The following is a 17,992-nucleotide window of genomic DNA, read 5'->3' on the forward strand; positions in this document are numbered from 1 at the left end:
TGCCAGATCCCAAGGAGAATATTCCCCTGCATCTGTCTCCATAGGGACATACACCCTTACCTGCTCCTCATGAGGCAGGAGATAGATGGGCCCCAGGCCGAGCAGCCAGAGTTTATCCCCTGCGGACAGATACTCCAAGATGAACAGGAGGAGGAGCCCAGCCCTGCCCAGATAAGAGACCATATATTTCTCATTGTCGAGGTCAAGGAGACCTTCCCCACTGTACATTGTGCCAAAAGGCCCCTTGGAGGTCAAAAGGGAGGGGGAGCCTCCCCATAGAGATGTCAGCCTACCCATAGACCTCTTCACTAGAATCCATCTTGGCTAAGAGATGCGCACGCGCACATGGGAGACCCTGAGATAAACCAAATATGGACTCAGAGCCAGAGAAAGCAAGATGATTGGCCTAAGGAAACCTGGAAGGAATGCCCCATATAAGTGATTCAAACTATCACGAGGGCACGACTCTCTCTCAGTCCACCCATGTGTCTATCCACATGTACTCGTTTTCCTCCTAATAAACACTTTACTTGTTTCACTACTTTCTGTCTCTGTGTGGAAATTCACTTCTACACAGCTGACGAGCCAGGGCCTTGTCACTGGCCACTGGTCCCTGGCAGTCCAGTGGCTAGGATTCAGTGCTGTCCCTGCTGCGGCCTGACTTCAGTCTCTGACCAGGGGACTGAAATCCTGCTTCCAGCCACTGCAGGCTGAGACCGCCCAAGATCACCCATGCCCAGTTCATCACTCATAGGCCATCCCCACAAACCTTTAATATACCCTATCCTCTGCCCAAACCCACCCACAGCGTCCAGGGTCTTGCTCCCTCCACCCCAGCTTAGATCCCTTCCCGAGTCAGTCTTGTCCCCTTTCCCATTCCAGGAATTCCCTTCCCTGCAGCCTGGGTCCTGAAGTCCTGGCTCAGAGGTCCAGACACCTAGTCTCATGGAAGGTAGGTGGGCAAGTGGGGCTCTGAAGCAAACACACTTTCCAGTTGCCTGCATTCATTCACTCACAGAGGAGGTGCCTGACCCCCCACCCAGGCACATGGCCTCCTTTCTCTGAACCTGTGCCACCTGTGCCCTCCTCCTGAGGATGCTTCACCTGGACCACCCTTCCCCATCTTTGTCTTCTTAACACCTTTTCATAGTCCCTTTAGGTCTCAGTTCTAAAGGCACCTCCTTGAGGAGCCCTTCTGGATGCCAGCCTAGGTCAGGCTCCTGCAAGTGGCTCCCAGGGCCCCCTTCTTCTTTCACCATCAGAACTCCTAGCTTGCAATTATTCTGTAATTGCTTGTGTCATTGTATGATTCAAGTCTGTCACCCCAACTTCACCATGAGCTCAGGGAGTGCAGGGACGGATGGTGTCCACTTTGTCTCCTGTGCCTGGAACATATTAGGCGCTCGGTAAATATTTGTGGAATGATTAACACCTCCAGACCTGCTCATCACACCACACCACATGCAGATGAGGCTGCAGGCTCCACAGAAGGGTCTGAAAGGGCCCCTGCCCAGGGGCAGACCCAGGTGTCCTGGGCTCAGATGCCAGGCCTCAGGAGGAAAGGAGGAAGAAGCAGCTGTGGTCCCACAATCACACAGGCTGGGCCAGGCCCTGGGAGGCATAACTGGTCTGGGAGACCTGAAAGACCTGGGACCAAGAGCAAGGTGAGTCAGGAATCCACCTGCTCAATGCCCCCCTCCCTGCCCCACCACACACACACACACACACACACACACACACACACACACACACACACACACACACAGCCTAGGGGTCTGGGAGGACTCAGAGCTTTGGCGGCGAGAGAGGCCGGCTGAGCTGAGCCGGGAGGGCGGGGCCAGGGGAGGGGCAGGCAGGTAGGTGCCCTTTCCCAGGAGCTGCCACTCCGGAACGAAGTGGCTACTGCGTACCCAGCTCGTGCCGAAGACCTCACTGTCGGCTGCGGAGATCCCAGCGTTTCCTCTGTACGCTCTTCCTGCCTTCGAAGCCAGCCTTGGACACCTGCTCTCGCTTCCCTCTGGTCCCGACACCTGGATCTTGCCTTCGAACCCCAGCCCGAGGTCCCTTCCCTTGGGTGCCTGGTGTCTTCCCAGGGCCCCTCATCCTGGGCCATGGCCCAGAGGGCGGGCCTGGGGCCTAGGTGGCTGGAGGCTGTGGCTACTCTGCTTTTGCTTGGTTTATTCCGGAACGGGATGGGTGAGTGTGTGCCGGCTGGGAGCGTGGGGAGCGGCAGGAGGTGGGGGGGTGGGGCGCTGCCGGCAGGTAGTGCACCGGGGCCGAGGGTATAACCCTCTTCTGGGGCACATCCCTTATTCTGGGCTCTGAACCCCCAGCTTCAGCCTCCCTAGCTCTTGGCCTCTCCCCGCAGTTTTGGCCTCCTGGAGGGGCCAGCCCTCCGAAGAAGGAGCAGGTAGACGGGGGGGGGGGGGGGGGGGGGGGGTCTGGGCACTTGAGACATCTTTGCTTACCCTTCTCTTTCTCTTTCCCTCCTGGAGCAACTGGGGCCGAAGGTGAGGCTCTCCGGGGAGATGGGGGGAGGGGCAGGGGAGGGGGAGGGGCCACAGGGTCAGATTTCCAAGGAGCATTTGAGGACCTGACCCTCTCTCTGCAAGGCTGTCTCGACGGTCTACTCCTGTGGTCTTATTTAGGTCCCCCGATAGTTCTGTGAGGCTGGGATTCTAGCTTTCGTTCTTTGGATTAAACTGAGGGGCAGAGAAGTGACTTGCCCAAGGGCACACAGCCAGTAAGTGGCAGAGTTGGGATTGAAACGCAGGCCTGACTCCAAAGGTGGGTTGTTTTGAGGGAAACAAACCAAGGGTCGATCTCCTTGGCGATCCCGGCTTCACCACGTACTGGCTGTGTCTCGCGTGCCAGTTCCGTCACCTGTAAAATGACGTTGAGGGAGTTCCCTGGTGGTCCAGAGGTTGGGACTCCGAACTTTCACTGCCGAGGGCCCAGGCTGGGGAACTAGGATCCCACAGTCGCGGCAAAAATAAATAAATAAAATAAAAAATAAAATAAAATAAAATAAAATGAAGTTGATTCTGGGAATTCCCTGTCGGTCCACTGCAGGGAGCACTGGTTCCATCCCTGGTCAGGGGACTAAGATCCCACATGCCACAAGGTGCAGCCAAAAAAAAAAAAAAAGTTGATTCTATCTCCTGGGGCGTCCTGAAGAATCTGGAAGATAAAGTGAAAGCCCCTTCAGGGCCTGGAGCTGCTTGAACTGTTGGGCTCTAAATGGTAGATCTTGTCCCCTTTATGAGGAGAGGGGGAGGAGCCTCACTGGGCGGGTTTTCCCTGCTCTTGAGCATGTGACTTTGTGAAGGGCACTTGGGTCTTGCTCCAAACAGCGGCATTAGCGGGGTGGGGCTGTCCTGGAAACTAGATGTTCACACCCTGCGAGCCCAGCTGTTCTGTTCATTTGTTCAACACATCTACAACTCCATCCACCTGCCCAGCCCTGTGCTGGGCGCTGGGGACGTGGGGATCTGCCCGTAGGGAATGTTCAGGTTGGCTGGTTGAAGCAGTCATAATGCAGAACAGCCATGTCCGGGAAGCACGGACCCTGGGAGCTCAAGGCACTGCCTAGCTCAGCCAGCGGGGTCATGGACTGAGAACGGGAACCATCTCCATAGGCAAATATTAGTTTGCTGAGCGAAGTAGGGATGAGGAAAGCGATCTGAATAAGCTAAGGTCTAGAGGTAAACAAGTGTGTGGCCCGATGTGACAGGAAGTGTCCAAAGGGATGGTTGGAGCCGATGGCAGCGCCATGGAAGGTCTGGAGTCTCTCTTAAGGGCAGTGCAGAGTCAGGAAAGGATTTAAGTGGGGGGTGTGACTTGGCCAGATTGGTAAGGAGTGCATCAGATGGACGGCGGGAAGGCTGAGGGGACAGAATCTGGATGAGACCTTAATTAGGCATTGGGTCGAGGGTAGCGGGGGGGGGGGCAGAACTGGTGAGCCGTGGGATGGGGACAAAGGGTGGCTGGCTTCTGTGAACTCACTCCCTAAGTTCCAAACCAGGCCTCCTGGGCTGTGTCAGGAGTGGCGGGGTTGAGGATGTGCCTTGGGGGCCCCCAAGGGCCTGACCTCCTCCCCTTCCTCCCTGGGCAGCCTTCTGCGGCGTGGCCCCCCAAGCACGTATCACAGGTGGTAACGATTCAGCCCACGGCCAGTGGCCCTGGCAGGTCAGCATCAGCTACGACGGCGTCCACGTGTGTGGCGGCTCTCTCGTGTCTGAGCAGTGGGTGCTATCGGCTGCTCACTGCTTCCCAAGGTACCAGCTGGGTGTGCGGGAGGGCGGGGAAGTCAAAAAGGGGCTTGAGGTCAAAGTTGAAGGATCAATGTAGGTCAGAGGTTGGGGGTTCTTGCGTTGGATTTGGGATATCAAAGTCTGTAAGGATCCGTCAGGAGTGAAGGCCAGAGGTCACAGGTGGGGACCTGAAAGGTCAGGATCTGAGGCTGGATGCCACAAGGCAACAGGGATCAGGGTCTCTCGGGTCCCAGCCTTCGCCCCTCTGCCTGCAGGGAGCACCGCACAGATGACTACGAGGTCACGCTGGGGGCCCACAAGCTGAGCTACTTAAGCTCTGACGCCAAGGTCCTCAGGGTGGCGCAGGTCATTTCCCACCCCAACTACCTCCAGGAGGGCTCTGAGGGTGACATTGCGCTCCTCCAGCTCGAGCACGCCGTCACCTTCTCCCGCTACATCCGGCCCATCTGCATCCCCGCGGCCAACGCCTCCTTCCCCACTGGCCTCCAGTGCACTGTCACTGGATGGGGCCACGTGGCCCCCTCAGGTGAGGTGGACGCTGACGTCTAGAGGCACAGAGGGGGGCTGACTCAGGGTAGGAGGCCCTGGGTAAGCATCTTTTACCCCCACAGTGAGCCTCCAGGGCCTCAAGACACTGCAGCAACTTCACGTGCCACTGATCAGTCGTGAGACCTGTAACTGCCTGTACAATATCAACGCCAAGCCCGAGGAGCCCCACTTTATCCAGCAGGACATGGTGTGCGCTGGCTATGTGAACGGGGGCAAGGATGCCTGCCAGGTAAACGCAGGGGGCCCCGGGGAACGGATGAGACGGGTGTGTCTTGGGAGATGAGGGCTCATTGGGGTTGGCATGGATGGTTGGAGGCCTGGGGTCTGGTCCTGACAGCTGCTGTATGGATTTTCTCCTCAGGGTGACTCTGGGGGCCCACTCTCCTGCCAAGTTGGGGGCCGCTGGTACCTGGCAGGCATCGTAAGCTGGGGTGATGCCTGTGGGGCCCCCAACAGGCCCGGTGTCTACACGCTGACCTCCAGCTATGCCTCCTGGATTCACCACAAAGTGGCAGAGCTCCAGCCTCAGGTGGTGCCCGAAACCCAGGAGTCCCAGCCCGACGGCCACCTCTGCAGCAACTACGGGGCCTTCAACTCTGCCCCAGCCCAGGGCTTGATGGGACCCATCCTTCTGCTGCCACTAGGCCTGACCCTGGGCCTCCTCCACCCACAGCATGACCACTGAGCTACTCACCCTGGGAGCTGACCTGCTTCTGGGACCTCCACATCACACCCAAGGACAGATGCCTGTTTCCAGGATACCTGGGGCCCCCGCCCCCACACGCTGGGCCTGAGGCCTGACTTGAGCCACTCCTTCCTCCCAGGACCCTGTGGGAGTTCAAGGCACCATCCTGACCTTTGAACCCACTCTTCTGGGTTGTTCTTTGGGACGGTAACCTCCACCACAGGAGTTTACTGCCTAGGAGTCTACTGGCTAGAACCTCTGGCTTACCTCCACCTGCTGTCCACAAGCCTATCGGCTGGGCTCCTATGGAGCCCCCAAGGACCCTCAGTGATGGAAACGGGCCCTGGCTCCCCACCCATTTCTAGAAGACTGCCCAGCTGACTGCTGCTGAAGGGCTGGCGGCAGCACCTCACCCGCTCTACTTAACGAGCCCCATCACTTCACCCTCTCACTGTCTTCTGGGCTGGGGCTGCCTCTGGGCAGCATGTTTTCAAGCACAGAAAAGGCCCCAATCTTGCCTCATTGGCTGCCATGGCCACCTTGAGCCCTGACTCCTGGACTCCGGAGGACTGAGCCCCCACCGGAACTGGGCTCCAACTTGGATCCAGGGTGGGGGGTTAGACAGCGCAAGAAGGAGTGAAATGTTCTGAGCACAACTGGCTGTGTGTGTGCCGTGAAACGAGGCCCACCAGCTCTGGGCCTGTCTCTCCCACCTCCAAAGTCCAGAGCCACCAGCAGAACTTACTTTATTAAAAAAAATGGCGAAACAGGTCTGTACATATTTACAGGCTAGGGGGCAAGGAGGCACGGGTCCAGCGGCAGGGGCACAGGCCACTCATTTCTTGGAGAGTTTGACTTGCTTGTGCTTGGGGGGTGCCCACTTGAGGCACACAGAGTCCACTGCGGGGAGAAGAGGCATGAGAGGCGGCACTGGGCTTCCAGGCCCGGCCGCTCACACTGGCTGCTCTGCCCTGGGCCCGGGCCAGGTTTCACCTCGAGGTGAGAACAAGGGCAGACTGAGTCCTGGGGGTGAGGGGGTGGGGGGGGGGGGTGCACTGGGAAGCCTAGGGATGAGTGGCCTGCCCCAGGCTTCAGTCCTGGGAGCTGGTCAGACGGGTTTGGGATCAAGTGACAGCAAAACACAGGCCTTGGCTCACAGCAGTCCTTAGGTCTACCCCCCAACATACACACACACACACTCACACACACACACACTCACACACACACACACACCCTGGGCAGGCAGCCCCCCACCTGTTATGGGTGGTTTCTTATACTGGGCGCTCTTGAGGTGCTCCTCCACCAGCTTGGGTGTGACACAGATCACATGCTGGCCCTTCCAGTACTTGACCATGTTGAGGGACTGCAGGGTGCTGATGATGTCGTTCTGGGTGATGCTCGTCATCTGGCTGCAGAAAGGGGTTGAGAGCAGATGCTGGACAGAGTTCCCTTGTGGGGTTTGGCTGGGACAGCAGAAGGGGAGAAGGGCACAGGGAGACGAGATCGCAGCCAATCTCAAGAGTCCTTCCCTCTCTGAGGGTTCCAGGGGCCTCTCGTACCTAAGGTCCTTGATGGACAGCGTGCCCCGGAAGTCTCGCAGGATCTCCAGCAGGACCCAGGACCAGTAGCTGCGGTAGCTGAGCTTGCCCAGGTCAGACAGCGGCTTCTCAGGGGAGCCTACCGTGCTCTCCAGCTTGGAAAGCTCATAACCTGGCAACGGTGGAAATGAGGACGCTGAGGACCCACCCCGCCCTGGCACCCCTCACCACAGCTGCCCTTCCTGGACAGGCCAGGAACCACTCACTGAAAGCAATGAGGAACTTTCCATAGCCGCGGCGCTGGTAGGGAGGCAGGGTCAGGATGCAGGCCACGTTGTTCCCATCCGGTGATTCCTTCTCCTGTAGGGGTGGGTGGTCAGGACCTCTGGGGAGGCTCAGCCCCTACGCGGGTTCACACTCTGCCCCATCCCCCAACCCGGGCTTTCCAAGCCAGCACCTTTGAGAAGTAGCCGACAATGTGGGCCCCCTGCCTGTCCACTTCGGTCAAGATGTAAAAGACGAACGGCTCCACGTCGAAGTACAATGTCTTGTGGTCCAGGAAAAGCTTGGCCAGCAGACACAGGTTCTGACAGTAAATCTGAGGGGTAGGGGAAGTAGAAGCAGGGCTCAGGGAGCAGGCATGACTCCTCCGTCTCGTCCCATCGGGGCCTGGGCAGGAGCTGCCACCCTGCCCTGCAAGTGCCAGGCTCCCAAGAGCAGCCAGTGCCAGCCTGGTAAGTAGTGGGATCCTCACCAGAACAGTCGTGTTTAGAGTTGGAAGGAGTCTTAAGAGTCACGTTCTCATGGACAGGGAAACTAAAAATCAGAGAGCTATGTGCACTCAAGGAGGTAACGGCAGAGCCGGGCTAATCACAGCTACCACTGCTGAGCGTGGAGGAAGAGTTCAATCTTCATGGACACACACTCTTCTATTTCAGGTCAGGAAACAGGCTCAGAGGAGCCAGTGGCTCACCCAAGGTCCCACGGCTGGTGAGCACGAGGGCAGGACTCCACCTGGTATATGAGTTCTGCCTATCCTTAGGTGTGTCCTCAGCACCTAGCATAAGGCTGAGTGTGAAGCTGGGGACTTGACACATGTTTACGGAACGGACAACCCTCAAGCCTGACTCTGCAGCCTGAGCTGTCTGCTCACTCGGCCGCACCAGGCCAGAGACCAATGTCAGGAGGGCCAGTGGGACCCTGAGGCTGGCTTCATGGCAGAGATTAAGGACACCTGTTACAACCACTCTCATTTGACCCAGCAATTGTGTGAGCCTGGCATTGCTAGACCCCTTTTGCTTAGGCGGAAACTTAGGCTCTGTGAGGGGTTGGGAGGGGTCCTTGCCTGAGGCCTCAGAGCTGAAGAGGGTAGAGCTGGGAAGAACACCCACTTCTGGAGCCCTTTCTGCCCTCCGCCCCTCAACCCATGCATGTTCACAAAGGCAGAGCAGGGAGGGGACTTAGGTGGGGCTGAGAACAGGTATCTCCCAAGCTGTTTATCACAAAGCTGGCCAAGCCTCATGTTTATTAAGCCCCTGCTCCATGCCAGGAACCATGCTAAGTACTGGACTTTGCTGTCTCATTTATTCCACTAAAAAGCCTATTAGGTAAATATTAACATGACTCCTGTCTTAAAGATGAGGAAACAGGAGCAAATGACTTTAAGTAGCTTGTCCAAGGTCCCAGTTAGGAAGTGACCGGGCGATCTGAAGCCAGGAGTCACTCAGAAGTCAGCCCTCTGCATCATACACTCCACTGCCCTTTCACAAGAGACCTTCGCAGACTGACCAGGCAAAGGTCAAGTTCTCAGTGACAGCAAATAAGGCCCCAAGGGCCCCACCCTGCCCCACTGAAGTCCTTCCTCAGGAACAAGGAACTTGGCGGTCTGAGCCACAGAGCTCTCTGGCAGGAAACCTCACACAAAGCAGTTCCCACCCAGGGAAAACAAACGCCTTTTCTTCAGGCAGAAAGAGAAAGCGGGTTTTAAGAACAGCCCGAGGCAATACAGCCTCCACTCTGGGTTCCAGAACCGCCTGAACCTAAGCCACCCCGTCAGAAGGCAAGTGCTCAGGGATAGAAGGGAAACCCAGAGTCCGAGGCTGGCACTGCAGGGGCACCAGTTTACCACGCACCGACCACAGGCCAAGGGCCAGGCCTCTTCTCACGCTAAGGCCGGTCTCCACCCTTCGGCAACAGTGAGGATCGCCAGGAGGTGGCCAGCGTGTCCCCCCATCTCCCACAGCGCCTCCCCCTGGGGCTCACCTTGTGGTCTTTGCCGTCCACCTCGTACACAGAGATGTTGCTCTTGCGATAGATCTCCTTCCCCGGGGGCTGCCGCCACTGGCACTGGCCCTGGGGTGCAGGGTGGGGTGAGGCAGGGGGAGGCACAGGCGTGAGGCCCCATGGTTCCCCACTGGGTGCCCTACAGCAGGCCTCTGCCTCTCTCCACTTCCCCGGCTGGAGACCCGGCTCCACCCTTTACCTACACTGAGCCACCCTCCCAACCATCTGAGGAGATGGGTCCTATTTTACAGACAGAGAAATTGAGGCACAGTAACTGGCTAAGTAACTGCCCCAAACATCACACAGCGAGGTGGTTTTAAGTCCAGCTCAGCCTGGCTCTGGAGGACTCTGGAGGGCTGGCACCCATGACAAGGGCGGTTCCTAAACCACATGCATTTGGCTCCGTGTCCACTCTGTAGGAAACACGCCGCGGCCCCACGCCTGCAGCTTGTGTGCGGACCAAAGCTTCCCATCTGTCTGAACCTCGCAGTCCCATGGCTCGGGGCTGTGCTTACTTCTTTTCCACAGAGGAACCTGGCACTGGACTGGCCTTGATTAACACGTGGTGAGGGTAAGGGACCCCAGAAGGTCCCCATTCCACAGAAGAGGTAACTGAGGTCTGGCGAGGGGCAGCAAGTTGGCCAAGGTCACTCCAGTAAAGGCAGAGTCGGGCCTGGAATCAAGGTCTCTCTACCCCGGGCAGCTTTTCCTTGGACTCAACTACTCTGGACCTGTCTCCCTCATCTGGGGCCGCTGCCCTAGCTGGCCCTCAGCCTCTTCGCCCACTGCGCTCACCAGGCCTGGCCCAGCCCAGCCTCACCAAGTGGAAGCGGTAGCTCTTCTCGAATTTCATGTACTTGAGGCAGTACTCGCAGAGCCAGAGCTTGGGCTGTTTCCCATAGTCTTCAGGGAATGGGGAGAAGTACCAGGCATCGATTTCATAGTTCCCGATGTGGATCTTGTCCACGTACTTCACCTTGGTGATCTGGGGGGGAGGTGGGAGTGGAGGGCAGGGGATGGCTCCGTCAGGGCAAGGGATGCAGTAGGGAAGGGGTGCCCCCAGGTAGGATTCTTCCCCTGCTTACCGCCTCATGTTCCTTCTCCAAGGCTGCTGTTGTGGGGTCCATCTCTGCATAGGTCTGAGTGAGAAAGAGCAGTGGGCAGAGGTGAATAGAAGTGAGGTCAGGCCATCTCTCCCGTCCCAGAACCCAGTGGTTCCCTCCTATCTTCCAGACCTCATCCCCTGAACAATAATAACCATATAAACAGCAAACTTGTCTTACCTGGTTTTGCAGCTAGCTGGTCCAAGTTCCTCTCCCATCTGCCCACCCACCCATACATCCCAGACACCCCTGATGCCCAAGTTTAGACCTTTTGCCTGATGAACAGGGCTAGGATCAGAAGGCCTGGTTCCAGTCCTTGGGTTGGTAAGAGCTTCAGCTGTACAATGGGATCAATCTAGCTCTGCCACAGTTGTCGTGAGAAAGATGAAATAATGGGTCCGGTCTTCCATGCCCACAGCAGGTACTGGTGCGGACTGCCCTATGTGCCTGGACCTCTATCCTGCCCATGGGACTGCTCCCAGAGGTCCCTCCCACACGCACATCAGGCTCTAGGGGTCCAGAAAGGAACTCAACCTTTCCTCCCTGCAAACCTGTTCATCCTCCTGGGCTCCCCATCTCACTGGGAGAATCACCGTCAGTTCAATTGCCCCAGACCAATAACAAACCTGCTCTCAAGACTCCTCCTCCTCTCTCAGCCTGGCATTCGAATAATGGCCACACCCTGTCAGCTCTACCTCCCTGTCATCTCTGGAATCGGTTCCTCTGTCCCACCCCAAATAGCCACTGCCACCATCTCAGGTCTGGACAGTGGACGAGGTCTCCATAGATTCCCAGCCCCCAGTCTCCGCCCCCTCAAATCTGTCTGCTACCAACACGTCTGTTTCTGGCCTTCATGCCTTTGCACATGCAGTTCCCTCCACTCTGCGTGTCCTTCCTTCTCCTACAGCCGCCAGAAAATGCTAACTCCTCCTGGTACCGAGCATGAGCCAGGCGAGTGTGTGATGAGGCAGAGCTTGGCTAGTGATCACGTGTAATTGTTTTTGCTGTGCTCTTTACTGTCCTTCAAGGCCCAGCACCCTTCGCACTTCCTCCAGGAGGCCTGACTGGATTCTTCCGATGCAGAATACATTCCTTCCCACGTCAGGAATGCGGTGGTCAACAACAGTACCCTCGGACTTCCCCTTCTTGGTTTTCCCTATTTTCCAAGTCTTTGGAAGGCAGGGACTACAAGTCACATGGCACTCACAGCCCATCCTGTTCCTAGGCCAGGTGCTGAAGGAGGAACCAAGTTCAATCTGGCAATGGACCCAGGAAGGCCTATGACCTACACCAGAGTAGATGGCAGCCTTGCCTTGCAGCTCAGCAAGGAGAAATGAGCCAACCTTTTACCCAGAACCCCTTCACAAAGCACTTTGCCTGGATGGCCTCATTTAACCCTTTTGGCAACGCTGAGATACAACGTTCTCACTTCTATTCTACAGAAAAGTAAACAGGCAGGGAGAGGCAAGGTTACCTGCCCTTGGGGACTAGCCAGCTGCCATTTATTCCGAGTACCAAGCACTCACACCATGGACATTACTCAGAACAAGCCTGAGAAGGGAGTGCTCACTCTCCACGCTGCACACAAGAGGAAACTCAGGCACAGAGAGGTGAGCTCAGAGAACTGGCACCCAGCACAGCTGGGCCTGAGCCTGGGCCCCTGGCCGGTCCAGCTCCACACCTAACCCCTGCAGAGGTGAGGGAAGGATGATTTTCCACCTCACATGCCTCTTTAGAACACATTTCCCAACTCATAAAACACAATCCTCCTCTGCAAATGCATTAAAGAACTACAAAAACACTACTTTCCGTAAATGCTGCAATTTATTTAGAATTAAACATTAATTAGGCTCTGAAGAACCTTGCTGAACGTTAACTCGCTGTTATTCATTCTTTGCTTTCATCACCACTGGCCAGCCCACTGTCATCCACCCTGCTGACTGCCAGCTTAGACGTACATCTTTCAGACTTAACACGCCAGTGCAACCTGGCTGGGGAGCTAAGAAAACCTTAGATCTGTGCTGTCCAGTAAAGGAGCCACTAGCCACAAGTGGCTACTTAAATTTAAGTTCATTGCATTCAAATAAAATTTAATTATTGGGACATCCCTGGCAGTGCGGTGGTTAAGACTCTGCCCTTCCAACGCAGGGGACGCGGGTTTGATCCCTGATCAGTGAACTAAGATCTCACACGCCGTGCGGTGCAGCCAAAAAAAATTTAAAAGTAAAGAATAAAATTTAAAAAGTTAATTCTTAGTCACACAAAACACATTGCAAGTGCTCAAGAGCCACATGTGGGTAGCAGCTACTGTTTCAGACAGCACAGAGGTAGAACATTTCCATTTATCACAGGACATTCAGTTGGATCGAGCTGCCTTAGATGGTGAGAGATCTTTATAATTCAGGTATTTCAATTTTTTTTTTTTAATCACAATACTGCAAACCAATCGGCAAATTTGCGTATTTACATACATATATTTGTATGTGAGATAAAAGCTTCTCAAAACAATACATACCTTTAATAAAGTATCATGCACTCTGATATGCCCTGGTTCTTTCATTTTTGAAATTTAAATGGTCACAACCCACTGAACTTAGCAATCTACTAGCAGTTTGCAAACCAGTGCTATAAAGCCCACGACGAGCACTCAGGAGGAAATTGCACTGGTTGAAAATAATGAACATCTGAGCGCCTTGAGAGCTCTGTAAACCCTCTGCTCGTTTGTACGCTCCATCTCACAGATCAAGAAAGTAAGGCTCAGAGTGGGAGGACAGGAACCCCAAGAGGGGCAGGCTGGCTTCGTGAAAAGAACCCAAGTTTTGGAAATAAGTGGCAGGAGTTTCTAGGATGTTTCAAAGTCATGGCTAAGGATTTGTGCCCCAAAGTAGGACAATCTAGTTGACAAATCTAATTCCTAACCGGCTTCCTAAAACTACCTGTACCTCCCTTGTAAATTGGGAATGTAACACTTACCTCACAGAGTTGCTGTGAAACTTCCATGAGATCATATATGAAATACTTAGCCTAATACTGTGGCTCACAAGCCAATAAATATTTGCCATCGTTACTCTAACTTCAACCCACCCTTTTACTAGCTGTGTGATCTTGGGCATGTTCCTTAACCTCTCTGAGCCTGCTTCCTGTTTTCCTCAAAAAGGACTAATTATCGTTGTGGTGTTGAGTTGTTAGGGAGGATCTGATGAGCTTGTTCAGGCCCAGCACTCAGCACAATGCTTGGCGATAGCAAGTGCCTCAAATCACTCATTCTCTTCCTCCCCTTTGGACTTCAGGTCCATCTATCAATGTGGCACAGCCAAGAGTAGACACGAAAGGTGCAAGAGGCCCAAGTTCCAGTCCCAGCTGTGGCATGTCCTTGCCACGTGACTGCAGCCAAGCTCTCACCCTCTTTGAGCCTGTTTTCTCATCTGTGAAGAATATCTGGGAAGAGGTAGATAGAGTCTCCCACACACTGTCGGAGCTTAAGAAATGGGAGCTGCTGCGGTTTTGGCCCGGGGACCCAAGGGAGTTGGCAGAGGCAGCTGAGCTTCCTGGGGCCTTGGGGAAGGGGAGGGGCCCGGACCTTCTGCACGTGGTTGATCTCATCGTGCTTGCGCTTTTGGTTGCGAGTGATCTTGCGCTCAGGCTGCTCAGCCAGCTCACTCAGGTACTTCTCGGAGTTCTTCTGCACGGCATCCTTCACTGTCTTGGTCAGCGCCAGCCGGTTCTTGTCTACCCATTCGTCCAGTCGCCGGTTAACTGTGAGGATGGGCCATGAGGGTTCTGCCCTTCAGCCGCCCTCCCCCCACCCGGACCTGGATACCCCAATCCCCCCACCCGGACCTGGATACCCCAAGTCACTCACAGCCTACATAGTGTACATAGAATTCCTCTCGGCCCTCCTGATCGTTCACTCGAGACTGGATCACTTCAGCAGAATCTGTCAAGGGAAAAGGCTAGGATCACCACGAAAGAAAAGAGGGCTGGAACAAGAGTGATCCTTCAGGGACTTCTCTGGTGGCGCAGTGGTTAAGACTCCACACTCCCAATGCAGGGGGCCCGGCTTCAATCCCTGGTCAGGGAACTAGATCCCACGTGCATGCCACAACTAAGAGTTCGCATGCTGCAACTAAGAGGCCGGCCAGCTGCAACTAAGACTCAACACAACCAAATAAATACTTAATTTAAAAACAAAAAAAGAGTGATCCTTCACACTAAAGAGCAGTTTCCCAGATTCCATGGCCCAATGTAAGCTAACCTCACCTGTTCACATCTGCCACTCCCTTCAATCACTGTCTGAGGTGGGCCAGGTTGTGGCTGTCATTCTTCTTTTAGAGACGAGGAAACTGAGGCTTACCCACACTCACCTATTTGAAAAGTGATAAGAGCTAATACTTAACTGAATTTAAGTATGGCTCCAAATTCAATGTTTGTTTTACTAAGTCATCTGTTTGTTCAGGGGTCATGAGGGCTAGCTGGAAATCAGACAGCCCCACTTCCTAGCTATATTTAACTGAATAAGTTATTTTGGCTTTCTGAGCCTCAGTGTCTTCATCTATAAAATAAGGATAACAGCACCCACCTCAAACGGTGAGTTAACGGCTCTAAAGCTTTCAGGTATAGCACCTGAGAAACAGCAGACCATTCAATAAACGAGTAAGGCAACCACTGTATGTCTGGCCCTGTGCTGGGCTGCTGCTGGGTTCAGAGGATACAGTGATGGATCATGAGCGGTCCTGCCCTCCAGAAGTACCCACTTTAATAGCAGAGGACAGACAGACAGACAATGACAACATAATAGTACATATGCCATAGCTCAGGTATGAAAAAAATGTTGCAGGAACATACAGAAGGGAACGACTCACTTTGCCTGAAGGAAGTCAAGAATGGCGTCACAGGGATATGATGCTAAAAGGATGAGAGGGGCTAGCCAGCTGAACAAGGAGAAAGGGAAAGGGCATTCCAAGCAAAGGGCACAGGCAGTAAAAGGCATACGGTCTTCAGAGTGTACAGCGTGGGCTAGTCTGGCAATGGCCTTTGCTAGGGGTGCTAAAAAACCGAGGTTACAAAAATGAATGTCATTCTAAGGAATTTGGGGTTTATTCTGGAAATGAGGCAGAGCGATAGAAGGGAGGGGAAGCTCGTTTTTGTGTTCTAGGAGGTCCTCTCCGCTGGCAGCTGTAGGGGACGAATGGAAAGGGGAGTCACAGAGACAAGGGAGACCAGTGAGGAAGCAGGATAACAAGAAAAGGGAATGAAGCCTAAGACTGGGCAAAGAAGTGGAATGGGAACTCTATATACAGTAGGAAGAATCAGACCAACGCCCAAGTGCTGGGGCTTGCAGGCGGCGCCCGGGCAAGTCCGAAAGTCCAGGCTCTCCCCCTTCAGGCCCCGCCCCGCCCTTAAACCCCGCCCCCTGGCCCTGGGTCCCGCCCTCACGCCAGGTGCTGTCCGGCCGCCGGCACAGGTACGTTTCTCCGATCTCCACGGTGACTTCCGGCTCGCCGCGCGCCGGGGTCGGCGGAGAGACGCGGCCCGGGGACGGGGCGGTCCCCTCGACCGCCGCGTTCTCCCCGGGCCCGGGCTCGCCCTCCCCCGCGACCCCTGAAGTCGCCGCCGCAACCGCAGCAGCTGCCCCCTGAGCCGCCATCGCTGTAGTGGAAGTGACGCCAGAATACAGCGCCGCGCAGGCCTTTTAGCTCCGGGTCAGAGACGCGTGTCGGAGGCCGCCGTAGGCTGAAGGGTGGGGGTCTGTGACGTGGCAGGTGTTCATTGGCTAGTGCGACTGTGTCCGTAGTGCCGGGCCAGATTGACGTTGATTGTGCCGGTTGCCCTGCAGTTGTTTTCCGTTTTGGACCGTGGCTGCACCCTAGAGCTGAAGAGAGGAGAAAGGCTTTTCTGATACAGTGACCCAGCTCGATCTTTTTAAAGGTCCAGATGCCTGAGGAAGCCACGATGTGCCAGTTATCATGGGGCGCTGCCCCCACTTTACCGGGGCGGAGCCAAAACAGCCTCCCTGAGACCTGGCTTTATGGAGACGAGCCTGGGATTATCACCCATCCCCGTGCCGCCCACCTCCTCCAGTGAAGGACTGGTTTCCCGTTTTTTGAAGATTGAAGAAACTGCCTTCCTTGTTCAGGGTAGGAAAAGGAGACAGTTGGGATGGATGTGTCCTGGGACAGCCAATAAATCACAGAATCAAGCCTTTGTAAAGAAAGGACCATGTCTTCTAAACAGAAACTAGCCAAAGGCAGTGGACATGATGGAGAGCATCTTGGACTTAGTGGGTGAGGAATCCTGGGTTCTGACCCTACACTGGGGAAGTTGTACAACTGTGTCCATTCCCAAAGTGTCGTTAAAGGTTGAACTGTGTAAGCCATATTAACTATATAAAGGTTGAACCATATATTTATCTATTTCTTATGTATATAAAACAAGTGTGTTGCACAATGCCAGACAGGGTAGGTGTGCAATAAACATTCCCTTTGGCTACTCTGTGAATCATATCTGACTTATAATTTGGTTATTGGGCTTAGAAACAATTCTAAGGGGGAAAGGTTACAGATCAGGAAATATCTAAGTATTTGTGAGGGAAGGCAGTGGGAAGTGCTGATAACTTGGCTTTTGGGGAATGAAGAAGTTTGGGGGGAGCAGTAAACACCAGCTGTCTGGCAGCATACGACACAGAAGAAATAAAAGGCAAGAAAGAAATTAAAAATTAACATTGCAGTACCTTTTCCCACTCTCCACCCACCCCTGGAACTATGTAGAATGATTCACCCAGGTGCCCTAGAATCTTTTTTTGTTGCTTGTGCTCATATTACCTTTGATGTGCTTTCAAAAGCCAGCACCAGGGGCTTGTTTGGTGAACTGCCCCTCAGGCTAATAGAGCTGTTATGCCTCAAAAGAGCTGAAACAGAAGTTCTCCGCCTGGGAGTTTTAAGTGCCTCCCCACCCGCACTCAAATACGGGCATTAAATGAATGATTGTCCAGGGAAGGAGTCCATCACTGACTGTAGAGCTTAGCTCTTTTGCCTGGCCTCCTGCCCTTCCCTTTCTGCTTCCTCTGCTCCCTTCTGGGAGCACTTTCTCAACACATCACTTGGACACAAATCCTCCTTTCAAGATGTACTTCTAGGGAATCCAGCCTGAAACATCCCTTCCTAGCTTAAAACCCTTCTGTGGGTCCCTGCTGCCTCCAGGATAAAACCCATGCTTCTTCACTTTACATTCAAGGTCTTTCACCCTGACTGCCACCTAACCCTCCAGCATCACCCCCTTGCACTGCAGCCACTGAGATTTTCAGCCTGGCAAGTCACTATGGTTTCCCACCACCAGGTACAATTCCTGTCTCCCCTTAGCCCCCCACCTCCATCACCAGTCCCACCAAGCAGGCCTCAGGCCTTCTCCTTCCCTGGCAAGCTGGGCAGGTGGCCACCTCACCACCTGCTCCCTGGAGCCCTTTCCTTTTGGCCTCCCCAAGAGGACCCCACTGTCCTCTGGGGCCTGCCAGGGCACAATCTTGTGTGTTCTTTTCCTTGGCAACCGCAGGAACAGCTTGCA

General features: G+C 54.6%; 2 protein-coding genes across 5 annotated transcripts; one reads left to right on the top strand and one right to left on the bottom strand.

The window, feature by feature from the left end:
• Positions 1 to 1,715: 1,715 nt before the first annotated feature.
• PRSS8 (serine protease 8) lies at positions 1,716 to 6,270 on the top strand. 2 transcript variants are annotated; one of them, XM_057747685.1, is made up of 6 exons: positions 1,716 to 2,196; positions 2,496 to 2,510; positions 4,115 to 4,277; positions 4,529 to 4,800; positions 4,886 to 5,052; positions 5,185 to 6,270. In XM_057747685.1, exons 1-6 carry the CDS (start codon positions 2,112 to 2,114, stop codon positions 5,506 to 5,508), a joined length of 1,026 nt encoding a protein of 341 aa, XP_057603668.1. In that variant the 5' UTR covers positions 1,716 to 2,111; the 3' UTR covers positions 5,509 to 6,270. The 2 variants fall into 2 exon arrangements, with proteins under 2 accessions (XP_057603668.1, XP_057603669.1); XM_057747686.1 differs by lacking the exon at positions 2,496 to 2,510.
• KAT8 (lysine acetyltransferase 8) lies at positions 6,236 to 17,990 on the bottom strand. 3 transcript variants are annotated; one of them, XM_057747682.1, is made up of 11 exons: positions 17,254 to 17,990; positions 15,869 to 16,304; positions 14,295 to 14,369; positions 14,013 to 14,188; positions 10,415 to 10,468; positions 10,150 to 10,314; positions 9,309 to 9,398; positions 7,504 to 7,644; positions 7,313 to 7,406; positions 7,068 to 7,218; positions 6,236 to 6,917 (listed from the first exon to the last, which is right to left on the bottom strand). In XM_057747682.1, exons 2-11 carry the CDS (start codon positions 16,077 to 16,079, stop codon positions 6,680 to 6,682), a joined length of 1,395 nt encoding a protein of 464 aa, XP_057603665.1. In that variant the 5' UTR covers positions 16,080 to 16,304; positions 17,254 to 17,990; the 3' UTR covers positions 6,236 to 6,679. The 3 variants fall into 3 exon arrangements, with proteins under 3 accessions (XP_057603665.1, XP_057603666.1, XP_057603664.1); XM_057747683.1 differs by lacking the exon at positions 17,254 to 17,990 and having other exon boundaries at positions 6,236 to 6,408; positions 6,763 to 6,917; positions 15,869 to 17,214; XM_057747681.1 differs by lacking the exon at positions 17,254 to 17,990 and having other exon boundaries at positions 15,869 to 17,215.
• Between the last annotated feature and the right edge of the window lie 2 nt (positions 17,991 to 17,992).

Source organism: Hippopotamus amphibius, chromosome 9 (genome assembly GCF_030028045.1).
Source record: "Hippopotamus amphibius kiboko isolate mHipAmp2 chromosome 9, mHipAmp2.hap2, whole genome shotgun sequence".
NCBI lineage: Eukaryota > Metazoa > Chordata > Mammalia > Artiodactyla > Hippopotamidae > Hippopotamus > Hippopotamus amphibius.

Coding starts and splice junctions, on each gene's coding strand:
- PRSS8 (XM_057747685.1), top strand. CDS start 2,112: ATGGCCCAGAGGGCGGGCCTGGGGCCTAGGTGGCTGGAGGCTGTGGCT. Junction 4,278..4,528: donor GCTGCTCACTGCTTCCCAAG/GTACCAGCTGGG, acceptor CTCTGCCTGCAG/GGAGCACCGCACAGATGACT. Junction 4,801..4,885: donor GGGCCACGTGGCCCCCTCAG/GTGAGGTGGACG, acceptor TTACCCCCACAG/TGAGCCTCCAGGGCCTCAAG.
- KAT8 (XM_057747682.1), bottom strand. CDS start 16,079: ATGGCGGCTCAGGGGGCAGCTGCTGCGGTTGCGGCGGCGACTTCAGGG. Junction 10,469..14,012: donor AGATCAACCACGTGCAGAAG/GTCCGGGCCCCT, acceptor TTTCTCACTCAG/ACCTATGCAGAGATGGACCC. Junction 10,315..10,414: donor TGGAGAAGGAACATGAGGCG/GTAAGCAGGGGA, acceptor CCTCCCCCCCAG/ATCACCAAGGTGAAGTACGT.